The 15,330-nt window shown below is 36.2% G+C and overlaps 1 protein-coding gene across 1 annotated transcript in view; it reads right to left on the bottom strand.

Annotated features, from left to right (window-relative positions):
* The window catches only part of RNGTT (RNA guanylyltransferase and 5'-phosphatase), a 201,488-nt gene that overhangs the window by 74,587 nt on the left and 111,571 nt on the right, over positions 1-15,330 (bottom strand). Inside the window, exon 13 of the mRNA XM_070418106.1 lies at positions 5,294-5,394. Within this exon, the coding sequence (XP_070274207.1) occupies positions 5,294-5,394 (101 nt within the window). The remainder of the gene's footprint in view (positions 1-5,293; positions 5,395-15,330) is intronic.

Below are 15,330 nucleotides of genomic sequence, written 5' to 3'. Positions count from 1 at the left end.
GCACCGCCCCCTGTCACACTCAAGGCAGGGTCGATGGGGAGGTTGCGGCGCCACCCCCTGTCATGCACAGAGCAGGGCCCATCAGGGGGTTGGGGCTCCGTACTCTGTCACGCACAGAGTAGGGCTGATAAGGGGATTGGGGAGCTCCCCCCTGTCACACACAGAGCAGGGCCCATCAGGGGGTGCTGGAACTCCCCAGTGTCACTCACAGAGTAGGGCCGATAGGGGAGTTGGGGCACCGCCTCCTGTCACACAAAGAGCAGGGCATATCAGGGGGTTGGGGCACCGCACCCTGTCACACTCAGGGCAGGGCCGATGGGGAGGTTATGGCTCTACCCCGTCACACACAGAGCAGGGCCCGTGGGGGGGGTTGGGGCGCCTTCCCCTGTCACAAACAGAGCAGGGCAGATAGGGAGGTTGTGGCCCTGCCTCCTATCACACACAGAGCCGCAGGGTGATCAGGGGGTTTGGGCACTGCCCCCTGTCACGCTGATACCGGTGCCAGGAGGCATATTACCCTTTTACTATATAGGATAGAGGCCTGGTGCACAGGTGGGGGCTGGCTGGTTTGCCCTGAGGGGTGTCCTGGATCAGGGTGGAGGTCCCGCTTGGGTGCCTGGCCAGCCTGGGTGAGGGGCTGATGGCTGTTTGCAGCTGGTCACACCCCCTTCAGGGTGGGGGTCCCCACTGGGGTGCCTGGCCAGTCTGGGTGAAGGGCTGAGGGCCGTTTTCAGGCTGGTGGGTGACTGAAGCTCCCAACCACTCCTTTTTTTTCTTTTTTTTTATTCTGGGCCAGCTTTAGCTCTGAGGCTTGGCTCCAGCTCTGAGGCCTTGGCTGCTGAAAGCAGGTATCTGGTTTGTTTGGGTTCTATAATCGAAAGACTGTTTCAACTCCAGCTTTGAGATTCCGGCTGGCTGAAAGCAGGTTTCTGGGGTTTTGTTTAGTTTCTATATTTATAACATTGTTTCAAACTGCAAGCTCAGAGGCCGGCAGCGGCAGGCGGGGAACGTTGGCTTCCTCTGTCACTGAAGCAAGCAAGCCTCATGTTTGCTTCAAGCTGCCTGGCTGCCAGCCGCCATATTGGCTGGCAGTTAATTTGCATATCGCCCTGATTAGCCAATGGGAAGGGTAGCGGAGGTATGGCTAATTACCATGTTTCTCTTTTATTAGATAGGATAGCATTAGGCAAAATAGAGGAATTAACGATGAAGCAATTTAACAAATCTTACTTCATTTAAAGTCTTATTTCCAAAGAACCATATTCATTTGTGTCTTTAAAAAAAAATTTAAAAAGGATGTAAGTGGCCTCCTCAGAATCAATCCTTAGCCGCCACTGTTTTAGAAGTGATGTGCACTTCACTAAGGCACTTCCAGAAGACATATCAAGCCTACACTCCACTGAAGTACAGGTTCCACAGTAAACTGGCAACCCAGAACATCTACTAGTATGTACCAGATACTTTGTCAGGAAGAAGAAACTTGAATTTACTACTTACCAATACTTTTCCAAAGATTTAAAATACAAATATAGTTTTGAGGCAGTTTCCCAAAAATATGTGTTAATATTTAATTATTCATATTAATAGTACATTACTATAATTGCTATATCATGTATACTTCATTAGCTATTAATTGATATCAATATTTATCCAAAGATTAATTAAGAAAAATTATATTTTTGGATAAGTATTGAGGAGTAATAAACCCAAGACTCCTTCTCCCTGGCAAGGTATCTGTTGTACAGATGTTCTGAATTGCCAATATTATTTATCTTATCTAATCTTTTATATTACTTGATGAAATATATATATAGATATTTTCCCATAATTAGTCAAAAATTTATCTATCTATCCTTGGATTAAATCAGACCACACAGAGCCAGATACCTAAACACCATTTGGCGTCCCACATAATTGTTCTGACTAAACTGTACTTACTTATTAAGTCACAAACTCTTATTTAAGTATGTAAAGTATTAAATACTCTATTTCTTTAAAATTGACACCTATATGATTTATTAAACTGCCTCTTTTACTTAAGAGTCAATACAGTGCAAAGTAATCTTTATTCAAAAATGCACAGTCACTTAAGAGATAATCTTCTGGCATTTGGATTCATATAACTGATCACATATCTTTCATTCCATTAGCTACAAAAAAAGCAAATATATGGTTTACCTTTGGCAAGTAAAAAGGATTTCATAGCATGCATGGGTAAACTTTTAATCTATCTGCCAGTGTCATCTTACTTTCTCTTTATGATTTCCTTGATTAAACATTTATTATGTTGCTATTATGTATTTACTTACACAATATATAATAAAATTTTAGAAACAAGGTGAAATAAAGCAATGAAGTCATTTAAAAAAGATTAACCAGTAAATGAAAAAATTAAAACTAAATTAACATTATGAAAAATCTTAATAAAATTCAACAATTAAAACTTTACCCTAATAAAGCATGGATAAATATTTGCTATGCAAATGCAAACATAAGGTAGTTTCTACAAAGTAAAAAAGACTATTTCAAAATATTTAATTATAATAATGATCATATCTTATTTATAATTCACTTGGCAGGATTACTTTCAAATAAAATCTATTTTCACTTTTACAAAGTTAATTTTTTATTTTAGAAATAACTATTTTTTAGGACTAAACTTAGTAAAGTTAAAAGGATGCTACAAATGAACAGAGGGAGGAACCAAGATGGCGGCATAGGTACACACTTGTACTTGCTGCCTCTCACAACCACATCAAAACTACAACTAAAAGACAAAACGGATATCATCCAGAACAACGGGAAGGCTGGCTGAGTGGAAATTCTACAACTAGAAGGAAAGAGAAAAGCTCACTCAAGCCGGTAGGAGGTGCAGAGGTGCGGAAGTGCAGAGGTACAGAGGAGCATGCGTGCGTGAGGAAACAGGCTGGCAACTGGGTATGCTGCTGTCTTTTTCAATAGGGAGGAAGATACAAGCTCCCAATTGCTCTGAACTCCAGTTCCGGGTGAAACTCTGGGGACCCAGATTCAAACAGGGAGAAACTGGACTGTCTGGAATCGGGCAGGAACGTGAGAGCAGCTTTCTCGCAGAGGTGCGTGCAGTGATCATTGTGCCTGCATGGGGCTGTAGAACTCAGAGACCTCGGGACCTATCTGAAGCAGAGCAGACTGGCAGCCATTGCGGTTTGCTCCACCCTGATGATTCCCTGAGACCCCACCCCACCCAATTTATAACCCCACCCAAGCAGTGAGCAGAGGCTTTTGCATATGAATGGCCTGTTCTTTTGCCATCTAAAACCTAACGAACTTCAGCTGGGTCAAAGAGCTCCAAAGCCTCCAAAAGAAGGCCTAGAGCAGCCTGCACTGCTTCACAGGGGGGCCTCATCTGGGCACTTCCAAACCCCAAACAAAGAGTAGGAATCTGCAGATCTGTCTGTAGCTCCTGCTGGGTGGCCTCAGGCAGTGGCTGAGTTTGCACCTCCTTAGAGATCCAAGAGCCAGTGTACCCAGTGGTCAGAATGAGACCATACCAGAGTACAACTCTTCACATCCATAAGTGACACACTCAGGGACAGATTCAGTGAGCACCAAAGTCCCACTGAAGCAAGTCCTGCTCCATAAGGGTGTCTCCAGCATAGCAGTTCTCCCATTGAAGACACAGCTGGTCCTCACAGCCAATTGGCCTGGAAGTCAATTCCTCCCAGTGATACCAACAACAATCAAGGCTTCACTACAACAAGACTGTGCACACACCCCACAAAGGGGTGCACCAAGAGTGTCCACCTCAGGTAATTAGGGAGGCTGAGCCACTGGGCCCTATAGGACACCTAGCACACAAAGCCACTCTATCAACACAGGGAAGCAGCCAAAATGCGGAGACAAAGAAACATGTCACAAATGAAAGAAATGGAGGAAAGCAAACTACTGGATATAGAGTTCTAAACCACGGTTATAAGGTTACTCAAGAATCTTCTAGAAACGTCTGAGAAATTTAGTCAGAACCTCAAGGATATGAAAAAGGACTAATCAGAAATTAAGCATACACTGACTGAAATAAAGAATAATATACAGAGATCCAACAGCAGACTAGAGGACCCCAAGAATCAAGTCAAAGATTTGAAACACGAAGAAGCAAAAAACACCCAACCGGAAAAGCAAAATGAAAAAAGAATCCAAAAATACGAAGATAGTGTAAGGAGCCTCTGGGACAGCTTCAAGCGTACCAACATCTGAATTATGGGGATGCCAGAAGAAGAGAGAGAGCAAGATATTGAAAACCTATTTGAAGAAATAATGACAGAAAACTTCCCCTACCTGGTGAAAGAAATAGACTTACAAGTCCAGGAAGTGCAGAGAGCCCCAAACAAGAGGAATCCAAAGAGGACCACACCAAGACACATCATAATTAAAATTCCAAGGGCAAAAGACAAAGAGAGAATCTTAAAAGCAGCAAGAGAAAAACAGTTAGTTACCTACAAGGGAGTACCTAATCGACTGTCAGCTGATTTCTCAACAGAAACTATGCAGGCCAGAAGGGAGTGGCAAGAAATATTCAAAGTGATAAATAGCAAGAATCTACAAACAAGATTACTACTCTACCCAGCAAAGCTATCATTTAGAATTGAAAGTCAGATAAAGAGCTTCACAGATAAGGAAAAGCTAAAGGAGTTCATCACCACCAAACCAGTATTATATGAAATGCTGAAGAGTATTCTTGAAGAAGGGGAAGAAGAAGAAAAAGGTAAAGATAAAAAGTATGAACAACAAAGTGACAACAAATACATATCCATCAACAAATGAATCTAAAAATCAAGTGAATAAAAAATCTGATGAACAGAATAAACTGGTGAATAGAATAGAATCGGGCATAGAAAGGGAGTGGACTGACAATTCTCAGGGGGAAGGGGTTGTGGGGTGAGGGAAGAGACAGTACAAAAATCATACACCTGTGGACGAGGACAGTGGGGGTGGGGGGGTAAGGGCATAGGGTGGGGTGGGAACCGGGTGGAAGGGAGCTATGGGGGGAAAAAAGAGGAACAACTGTAATAATCTGAACAATAAAGATTTATTTTAAAAAAAATAAAAGGATGCTACAAAATGTTAACTGTAATAGGTCAAAGAAGAAATCTGTGAAAATGAGGTAGATGTATAGATATGTGTATAAAGGATATTGTAAAATATAGCATTTTAATTTTTTGTAAAGTATATGTAAAATGTCGAGTAAACAATGTAGCCTTAAACAACTAGTAGTAGTTCACATAAAAATGGTGGGGGAACAAAGGTGCATATTTACCCTTCTCCTCCCATTCTTGTTATCTTTAGGCGAAAATCCACAGAATTCAGACTGGGAGGCTTCCATTTTAAAATATCATCACATCGACCAGGTCTGTATTTCTAAAGAGAATTGAAATGATAATAGTTAAAAAGAAGATAAGAAATTAACATTTGACTTATTCAATATAGTATGTTACTTTTTAATAAGCAAAATTACTATTCTTTTCCAAATATAATTTTTGTTATGTTCAACTGATGAGTAAAGCTAGATATCTACCTTCTTATTGATGGCCTTTCCAATTTTCCTGCCAAAGTATGCAGACCCTTATTTTTGAAAGTCCAGAAAAAGAACGAAACTTGTTATTCTTTTAATTTTTCTATGGCTTACAGTAAGTTTCATCATTTTTAAATTTGGGGGTTTTTTTATGTTTAACTCCACTGTAGGCTCATTTATAATAAAATTAACCAATGAAATTAGCAAAATGGATACAATTATGTAAACCATCACCAAAATATGCTACATAGCATTTCAATCACCCAAAATTTTTCCTCCTAACATTTGCAGTCAATTCCCCACACTAATTCTGGCAATAATGGCTTTTCTATCACTATAGTTGTGCCTTTTCTAGAATTCCTAAGAAATTTTTAACAAAGACTTTTTCAATTTATCTATGCTGGTGCACATAATGATAGTTTGTCCCTTTTTATTACTGATAGATCCCATTTTATATATATACCACAAACTGTTCATGCATTTATAAGTTGATGGCTATCTGGGTTGTTCCCAGTTTTAGGCTATCATGAATAATGCTGCTCTGAACATTTTTGTGAACATGTCTTCATAACTCTTGAAAAAATAGCTCAAATTAGAATGGCTGGGTCACATGATAAATGTATGTTTAACTTTATAAGAAATTGTCAAATTGTTTTCCAAAGTGGCTGTAACATTTTCTATTCCTATGAGTAATATATGAGAGGTCGATTTGCTCCTCATCCACCTTAGGCGTAGGTATTGTAAATCTTTTTAATTCTAAAGTATGTCTCATAATTTTCATTTGTATTTTTCTAATAACCAAAGGTGTTGAAGATCTTTAATTTGATTACTTGCTATCTGTGTATGTTCTTGGGTGTAGAGTCTGTTCAAATTTATCCTTGTTCTTACTGGGTAATCTCATTACTCACTTGCAAAAGTTGTTTATATATTCTGGATAAGCAGTCTTTGTTGAATACATGTACTGCAAATATTTTCTACCAGTCTTTATCTTGCCTTTTCATTTTCATAACAATCTCTTTTGAAGAATAAAGTTATTGTTTATTTTAATGAAATAAAAATAATTTTTCTTCCAGCCTTATTGAGGTATGATTGAGAAGTAAGAATTTAAGGTGAACAACATGTTTTGACATATGTATACACTGTGAAATAATCACCACAATCAAGTTAACTAACATATCCATCTTCTCACATAGTGCCTTTTTTTTTTCCTTTTGGTAGTAAGAACACTGAAAATCTACTTTCTTACCAAGTATATATTATCACTATTAATTGTAGTCACCATGCTATACATTAGATCTCCAGAACTTACTCATCTCATAACTGAAAAGTTTTTACCCTTTAATCAATATCTCCCATTTTCCCCTATCTCCCAGCCTCTGGTAACCACCATTCTATTCTCTTAGTTCGACTTTTCTTTTTTTTTTTTATGATTCCACGTATATGTGAGACTATGGGATATCTGTCTTTCTGTGTCTGGCTTATTTCACTTAGCATAATGTATTCAAGGTTCATTCATATTGTTGTAAGTGGCAGGATTTCTTTTTCAAGGCTAAATAATATTCCATTGTGTGTGTGTGTGTGTGTGTGTGTGTGTGTGTGTGTGTGTGTGTATGCGCGCGCGCATACATCAGATTTTCCTTTATCCATTCATCTGTTGATGTGCACTTGGATTGTTTCAATATTTTGGCACTGTGAATAATGCTACAATAAACATGGGAATGCAGATACTTTTCCAAGATACTCGTTTTATTTCTTTTGGATATATACTGAGGAGTGGTATTGCTGGGTTATATGGTAATTCTATTTTTTAATTGAGAAACCTTCATACTGTTTTTCATAATAGCTGTATCAATTTACATTCCTACCAACAGTGCACATTCCTTTGCTTCCACATCCTCACCAACATTTATCTTTTGACTTTTTGATAATGACCATCCTGACAGGTATGAGGTGATAGCTCACTGCTTCTGATTTGCATTTCCCTAATGATTAGTAATGTTGAGCATCTTTTCAAAATCATCAATTTTTGCAATTTGTGCTTTCTGAGTCCTCTTTAAGGAATCTTTACTATAATCTTCAATGTTTTCTTAGAGAAATTTTATAGTTTTAGTTCTTATGTTAAGGTATGCAATCCATTTGAGGTTAACTTATTTATATGGTGTGAAATAAGGACCAGGTTCAGTTTGACAGACAGATGGATATCCAATTGATCCAGCAGCAGTTGTTGAAAAGATTATCCTTTCCTCACTGAGGTGCCTTGGCACCACTGTCAAAACCAATTATTTATAGATACAGAGCTATCTCTATTCTCACCAGTGCACTGCATTGATAAACAGGCCCTTCTTCCTGCTAGCAACACACTAGCTCGACTACTGTAGCTTTATACGTTTTGAAACCAGATTATTTATTCCTCAAACTTTGTTCTTCTTTTTCCAAACTCTCTTACCTAATGTAGCATTTATATTTCCACATAAATTTTAAATCAGCTTGTCAATTTCTATGAAAAATAAGTCTACTAGGATTTTAATTAGGATTACACTGAATCAATAGGTCAATTAGGGGAGAAATAACATCTTAATATTGATTATTCCAATTCATGAACACTGCAAATCTATTTATTTAGGCCTTCCTAACTTTTAGCAATGTTTGGTAGTTTTCAATATACAGTTCTTACACAACTTTTGTTAAATAATTTCTAATAATTTCATTTTTTTGTGGTATTATCAACATAAAATATCAGTCAAGTTTCTATAAAATAGCAATCAATAATCCAAGAAATAAATTAAGAAAGCAATTCCTTTTACAATAGCATCTAAAAGCACAATATACTTAAGGAATTAATTTAATCAAGGAAGTGAATGATTTGTATAAAGAAAAGTGTAAAACATTACTGAAAGGGATAAAGACCTGAAAATGGAAAGATATCCCATGTCCATACACAGGAAGTATGATATTGTGATTAATAATAGGAAATAATTATGGTCCTCCTCCCTCTTTCTGACACAGAGCTCCTAAAACCCTTGGAATTCCCTAAATGATGAGAGTAATAAAGTTCTTTTCTTATGTTCGTGAGGATTTTTTAAACATCTAAGAATAGGGGCTGATGGACACCTTGTGATTAGAGGGTTTGAACTTTCAGTCCCACCCTCCTGAATTCAGGGGAGGGAAGAAGGGCTGGAGGCTGGATCCATGGCCTACAGGTAATAATTTAATCAATCCTGTGTAATAAAGCTTCTGTCAAAAAACAATCCAAGTTAGTGGACACGTGGAGACCAGAGGCGAGTAGCATGGCTAGAGAAGACATAGAAGCTCCATGCCCCTTCCCCATACCTTGCCCTATGCATCTCTTCCTTCTGGCTGTTCCTTTTACATTAAACCCCTAATTTAGTAAGTTAAGTGTTTCTCTTAACTGTGATCCACTCTAACAAACTAAACAAACATTAGGAACCTCTGATTTATGGCCAGTTGCTAGGAAGTACAGGAAACAACCTGGACTTATAACTGGCAACTAAAGTCTAAGGAGGGGGGTCATTAGAACCTCCAATCTACAGCCTGAGAATGAGACTGATGTCTGAAGTGGAAGTGTGGGCAGTCTTACAGGACTGAGACCTCAACCTGTGGAATTTGATGCTATCTCTGGGTAGATGGTGTCAAAGAATTGCTTGTTGGTGCAGAGAAAACCCCTGTCCCACATTGGAACTGATCTCAGAACAGCAATTTAGGGATACTTAATATTTCTAAGAGGTCAATACTACCCAAAGCCATCTACAGATTCAATGCAATACCTATCAACATTCTAACAGCCTTTTTTGCAGAAATAGAAAAGCTGATCCTCAATTTCATATGGAGTTGCAAGAGGCCCTCAAGAGTCAAAACAATCTTGAAAAAGGAACAAAGTTGGAGGACTCACAGTTCCCAATTTCAAAATTTAGTACAAGGCTACAATAATCAAAATAGAGTTACTGACATAGGATAGACATACAGACCAATGGAAAAGAATTGAGAGTACAGAAATAAACCCATATGTCGATAGCCAATTGATTTTTTAACAGGAGTCCTAAGTCCATTAAATGGAAAGAGAGACTACTCTCTTCAATAAATGATGCTGAAACAGCTGGGTTTCCACATGCAAAACAAATGAAGTTGGATCCCTACCTCCCACCTATACAAAAATTAACTAAAAATGGACTAACAACCTAAATACAACAGCTAAAACCACAAAACTCCTAGAAGAACACAAGGGTAAATTTTCATAATCTTGAGTTTGGCAGTAGATTCTGAGATATGACACTAAAAGCATGAGTAGATGTTTTAAAAAAGATAAATTGTACTTCATCAAAATTTTAAAAACTTTTGTGCATAACAAGACATTATCAAAAAAGTGAAAAGGCAACCTATAGAATTAGGGAAAATATCTGTAAATCAGATACCTCGTAAAATCTTAATATCTAAAATAAAGAATTTATAAAACTCAACAACAAAAAGACAAACAACTCAATTAAACAACTGTCACAGAACTTGAATAGACTTTTCTCCCCAGAAGATATACAAATGACCAATAAGCACATGAAAAGATGCTCACTATCATTAGCCAGGAGGGAAATGCAAAAAATGCAAATCAAAACCACAATAAGCTACCACTTCAAACCTGCTAGGGAGGCTATCATTTTTTCAAAAAAAAAGGAAAATAACAAGTATTGGAGAGGATGTGGCAAAATTAGAAGCCACATACTTTGCTGTAAGGAATATATAATGATGCAGCCACTCTGGGTAACAGTTTGATGGTTCCTCAAAAAGTTAAACATAAAATTACCCTAGGATTCAGCACAACCCCACTCTTAAGTACACATCCAAAAAAACTGAAAATGATATTTACATGCTTATATTCACTGCAGCATTATTTACAAGTCGAAAGGTGAAAACAACCTACATTTCCATCATCATATAAACAGATAAACAAATTGTGGTATATACATACAATAGAATAATATTCAGCCATAAAAAGGAATGAAGTTCTGATATAAGCTACAAAATGAATAGATCCTAAAAACATTATGCTAAGTGAAATAAGTCAGACACAAAAGGACAAAAATTGTATGAGTCCACTTATAAGAAATATCCAGAATAGGCAAATTTACAGTCATAGAAAGTAGATTAGAAACCTAAGGATGCCGAAACCGGTTTGGCTCAGTGGATAGAGCGTCGGCCTGCGGACTGAAAGGTCCCAGGTTCGATTCCGGTCAAGGGCATGTACCTGGGTTGCGGGCACATCCCCAGTGGGAGATGTGCAGGAGGCAGCTCATCGATGTTTCTAACTCTCTATCTCTCTCCCTTCCTCTCTGTAAAAAATCAATAAAATATATTTAAAAAAAAAAAAAAGAAACCTAAGGAGCTGGGGGGTAGGGAGGGAGAAGAGTTGTTGCTTAATGGTTAGAGAATTTCTGTTTGGTGTCATGTAAAATTTTGGAAATAGTGGAAATGGTTGTATAAACTGTCTATATAATTAAAAAGACTAAAGGAAAAAATGTTTAAAATGTATTCTAGAAACATAGTAACAAGAAAATACTTTATTTGTGTGGCTTAAGGACTGACTACGGAAGAGTAAATCCTATAAGCCTTAAAGAATACTCACTCATGCACACTTGCAGCATGAAGTAAATATGTGCAAAACATAGGAGTAGGAAAATATAGGATCTACGGAAGGAAAAGCAAGTACGTTGATTCAGCTAGGGCATTACGGGGAGTGGGACCATATTATGAAAAGGATATTAAGGAAGGAAAAACTACTAAGTGTTCTCATTACTAATATATTCTTAAAATATACAAGTCAAAGTACATTCTAACAGATTTTTATAAGTTTGAGGAAAAAATGCATAAACCCTAGTCACAGGATCACTTATTTCAAATAGAAGTCCATATAATGACAAATTTAGTATAACTTTAGTTTTGCTAAAAAAGACAAATCACTGGAGCTGATAGGAAAGATATCAGTAGCAAATTTAAGAACATAATATATGCTATTTTCCCCTATGTCTTATGTTTAAACATGAATGAATATAAAATCAAAAATATAATATTTCAATGAAAGTTTTTACCCTAAAAGATTCTTCAGGATGATCACAAACAAATCTTAGACTTGCTTAATATAATTTTTTTATAAATGCTAAAATTGAAAAATTTTCTAATTGTCAACCTATTAATGAAAAGAATCTGAAAAAATTGTCTTTTTTTCTTAAAAAGTGTACCTGACAGAAATGTCACAGACCTTTAATAAGAGTGGTTCATGATGGTAGTGAGGGGGGAAAGAGTAAGGGGAGAAAAGGAGTGTAACTGTCCCACCCCTACCCCATTCACAACCTCTGCCAAGGGAATGTCATACTTACACACAACCATCATTTACTTCTGTTCCTTATTTACTTCTGACAATGCATATGAGACCACTTAGAAACCACTACTAATCTAAGTTACGAAATTAAGGAAAGATTAATGATTGTATAGTTTTAAAATACTTTGTAATAGGTAACTAACAAACCCTAAAATAATTTTAATATGTGATATTATTTGTACAATAAATGTTAAATATCTTTTACATTCTTCTCTCTGGAAATCAAGATTCCATCTTGACTAATGAAAATACAGCATGTAAAAAAAAAAAATACAGCATGTACCAACCAATTCTTCTGTTCAAATAAGCAATAATTCAGAAACTTTAGTCATTCCTCTTCTTACAGCACATTAAATCATTTATTTTAATTTGAAATTCTGGACTTGATTGGGAATTTCAAAACACATTTATGAAAATTAATAAAATGTATAAAAATGTTAGAAAAGTATATTTTTAAAATACTAGAGTTCTCAATTACTGAATGTAAATTCAACAATGACATAGATTCCATGATTAAAATATATTTAAACACCTATTAGAATGTAAATTCTACTTCAGCAAAAATTCTATCTAATTATATGCCTACAAAATGCCTAGTAAAATGTTCCATAAACACTTAATAATAAAAATAATAAAACGCAAAAGCTTAAAATGTACTACAAAATATTAGTCTCAGGTATAGTTAACTTTATTTTTTTTTTTAGATATATTTTATTGATTTTTTACAGAGAGGAAGGGAGAGGGATAGAGAGTTAGAAACATCGATGAGAGAGAAACATCAATCAGCTGCCTCCTGCACACCCCCTACTGGGGATGTGCCCGCAACCAAGGTACATGCCCTTGACTGGAATCGAACCTGGGACTCTTCAGTCCACAGGCCGATGCTCTATCCACTGAGCCAAACCGGTCAGGGCTAACTTTATTTTTAAATGAATTATTTTAGATTATAAAATTATTTAAATTAGCAATATTCATGAAACATTATGTATATCAATTATTAAAAAGATTCCTCTTTTTATAATCTCCAAAACAATAAAGGCAAATGTATTACATAATACAGGGATTTAAGCCTTTTAGAAATAAGTACTTGTGAGTTATCAAATAAAATGCAGAATCTTGCTCAAATATAAACAAGGATACAAAAACATTCTTTCAAGCTACATGTTCCAATGTATAATTAGGGAGTAGTGCATTTCAATTTCATTAAATTCGCTAGCATATATCTAAATAAAAATAATTATAAAAGCTATATTTAACTGATACATACAATACTTAGTTCTATAGAAATAAATCTAATTTTATCAGATGAGCTCTCAAATAAAAATTGGGGATAGGTTATGTCTAAAGACAATTACTACTATAACCTGAGATGTCCAATTATCATAAAAAATGTAATAAATGAAAAAAAAGTAATAAATGCAAATGTCAGGCAACAAAGAAATGTTTAGGAAAATGTTTACCAAGTAAGAGTAGAGCCTGGCTTTAGAGGTAGAGAATGGCCATGTGCCAAAGAGAAGTCTCTAAAACAAAAATAAAGAGAAAACAAAATGGAGGCATAAGTGATATTATTCTGTGGAATAAAGCAATGATTCTCAACTAAGAGGCAATTTTGCCCTCCAGGGAATATTTGGCATTTTTTAGTTGTCACACTGGGGAAGGGAGGGAATGCTACTGCCATCTAGTGGGTAGAGGCCAGGAATGTTTCTAAACATCCTGCAACATACAGGCAGCTGGCCACAACGAAGAATTATCCAGCTCAAAATGTCAATTCTACCAAAGTTGAAAAACCCTGATGTAAAGGAAGATAACAGTAATAATAGCAATAACAGCAAGATATTTAGTTCCTCTTTGTCTCTAATAACTACCTACTCCATGATTTTAAGCAGTTCAAAATGTGGGCTTCATCCAGCTTGCTTGTAAAAATGTAATACCATTTTGCTTGCCTAAAACAGAACGTCTACACCAAAAATACCTAAAATGCTTTGCAGCCCTACTCTACAACTTCCACTAGTAAGTGACCAGATATTTTAACATAATACGTATTCCAGGCCCTACACTAAAACCATAATGCTTTCTTCACAAGGATCACACCCTGAAGCTAAGAAAGATCCTTGGCCTTACCACAATATTAATTTTATTATTGTTGTTGTTCTAGCATTTTGTTTTAAAGAAAACAGAAGAAATTCTAATTATTAAGGCTAATAAATAGAAGAGTAAAACAACTCTAGATTTAGTGACTTGAGTGGATTTTTTGTCTACGTTTCACTTAGAAACAAACAGCAAATAGCTATTGTGTAAAACAAAACATAAATACCCTCCTATATAGAAGGAAAGTCATTCATTCAATACTAAGTATCTACTATGTGCTTGGTACTATACTAACTGGAGAAGATATGAGCTGAACCACATGAGGCTTTTTAATCTATTCCTCAACAAATATCACAGAAGTGCAAAAATGAACACACAAGTTGCTAAGTAAGTATAATAGAGAAACATCAAAATCAGTGGGACAGGGGTAAAGAAAGTTTTCTTGAGTAAGAGAAATGCATGGATTGAATTTTGAAGAACAATTAGCTTACAAGAAAGTTCCAGGAATGTATTTGAGCTGAGGAGGTATGATCAAGTTTTCTGAGACTAAGTTGGCTCACTACTCTATGCTGTTGATGACATAGAGAGGGAAAAGCCATTCTAAAAAAAATACGTCAAGTCAATCACTTAAATTCCATTCTGAAAAGTCATATCCTTGGTAGAAATAGTAGGGAGAGGTATCAGGGAAAGAAGCAGGGGGCTGGGGGAGGGGGCGCGATGGAGAATTCCACTTCCAAAAGCTTGCTGACATCTCTCATTTACTTAAAAACATTTTCCTGCTAATTATGGAAACTGAGGTTGTGATTTGAGAGTAAAATTACTAGAGAACTGATGAAACTTCTTGGCTTATTCAAGTTGGAAAATTACTCAAAAATACATTGATTACTATTTTTATTATCTCATTCACAAGTCTAATTAATTTGTCCTGGCTGTTGTTTCAATATAAAAAAACCTGTGGCTTACATTTCTAATGAAACAATTTGTTAAAACTATAGTTACACAAAGACTTCTGAACATTCAGCTTTGGTTTCTATATCTGGGTAGTTTCATAGAACTATAAGTGATTTTATAATTTAACCAATTAGGAAATTGGGGTAATGGTAAGTTAAATGAAAATACCTCATTAGTATCAAGACTAGTTACTAGACCTGGGTAAAAATACTAGAAAAATGGAGGGCCCTAAAAGCATGAAGTAAATTCCCTCTTTTTATAGATAAAAAACAAATTGATAACCAGAAAGGTTATGACTTGTCCAAAATGTTCCCAAATCACTGTAACACAGAAATCTTTCTACAACAATATCAAAATA

The sequence above is a fragment of the Myotis yumanensis genome, unplaced genomic scaffold (assembly GCF_028538775.1).
Source record: "Myotis yumanensis isolate MYYU_CA2020_CCGP unplaced genomic scaffold, mMyoYum1.0.hap1 SCAF_6, whole genome shotgun sequence".
Classification (NCBI taxonomy): domain Eukaryota; kingdom Metazoa; phylum Chordata; class Mammalia; order Chiroptera; family Vespertilionidae; genus Myotis; species Myotis yumanensis.
This window is presented reverse-complemented; position numbering and strand designations above follow the sequence as displayed.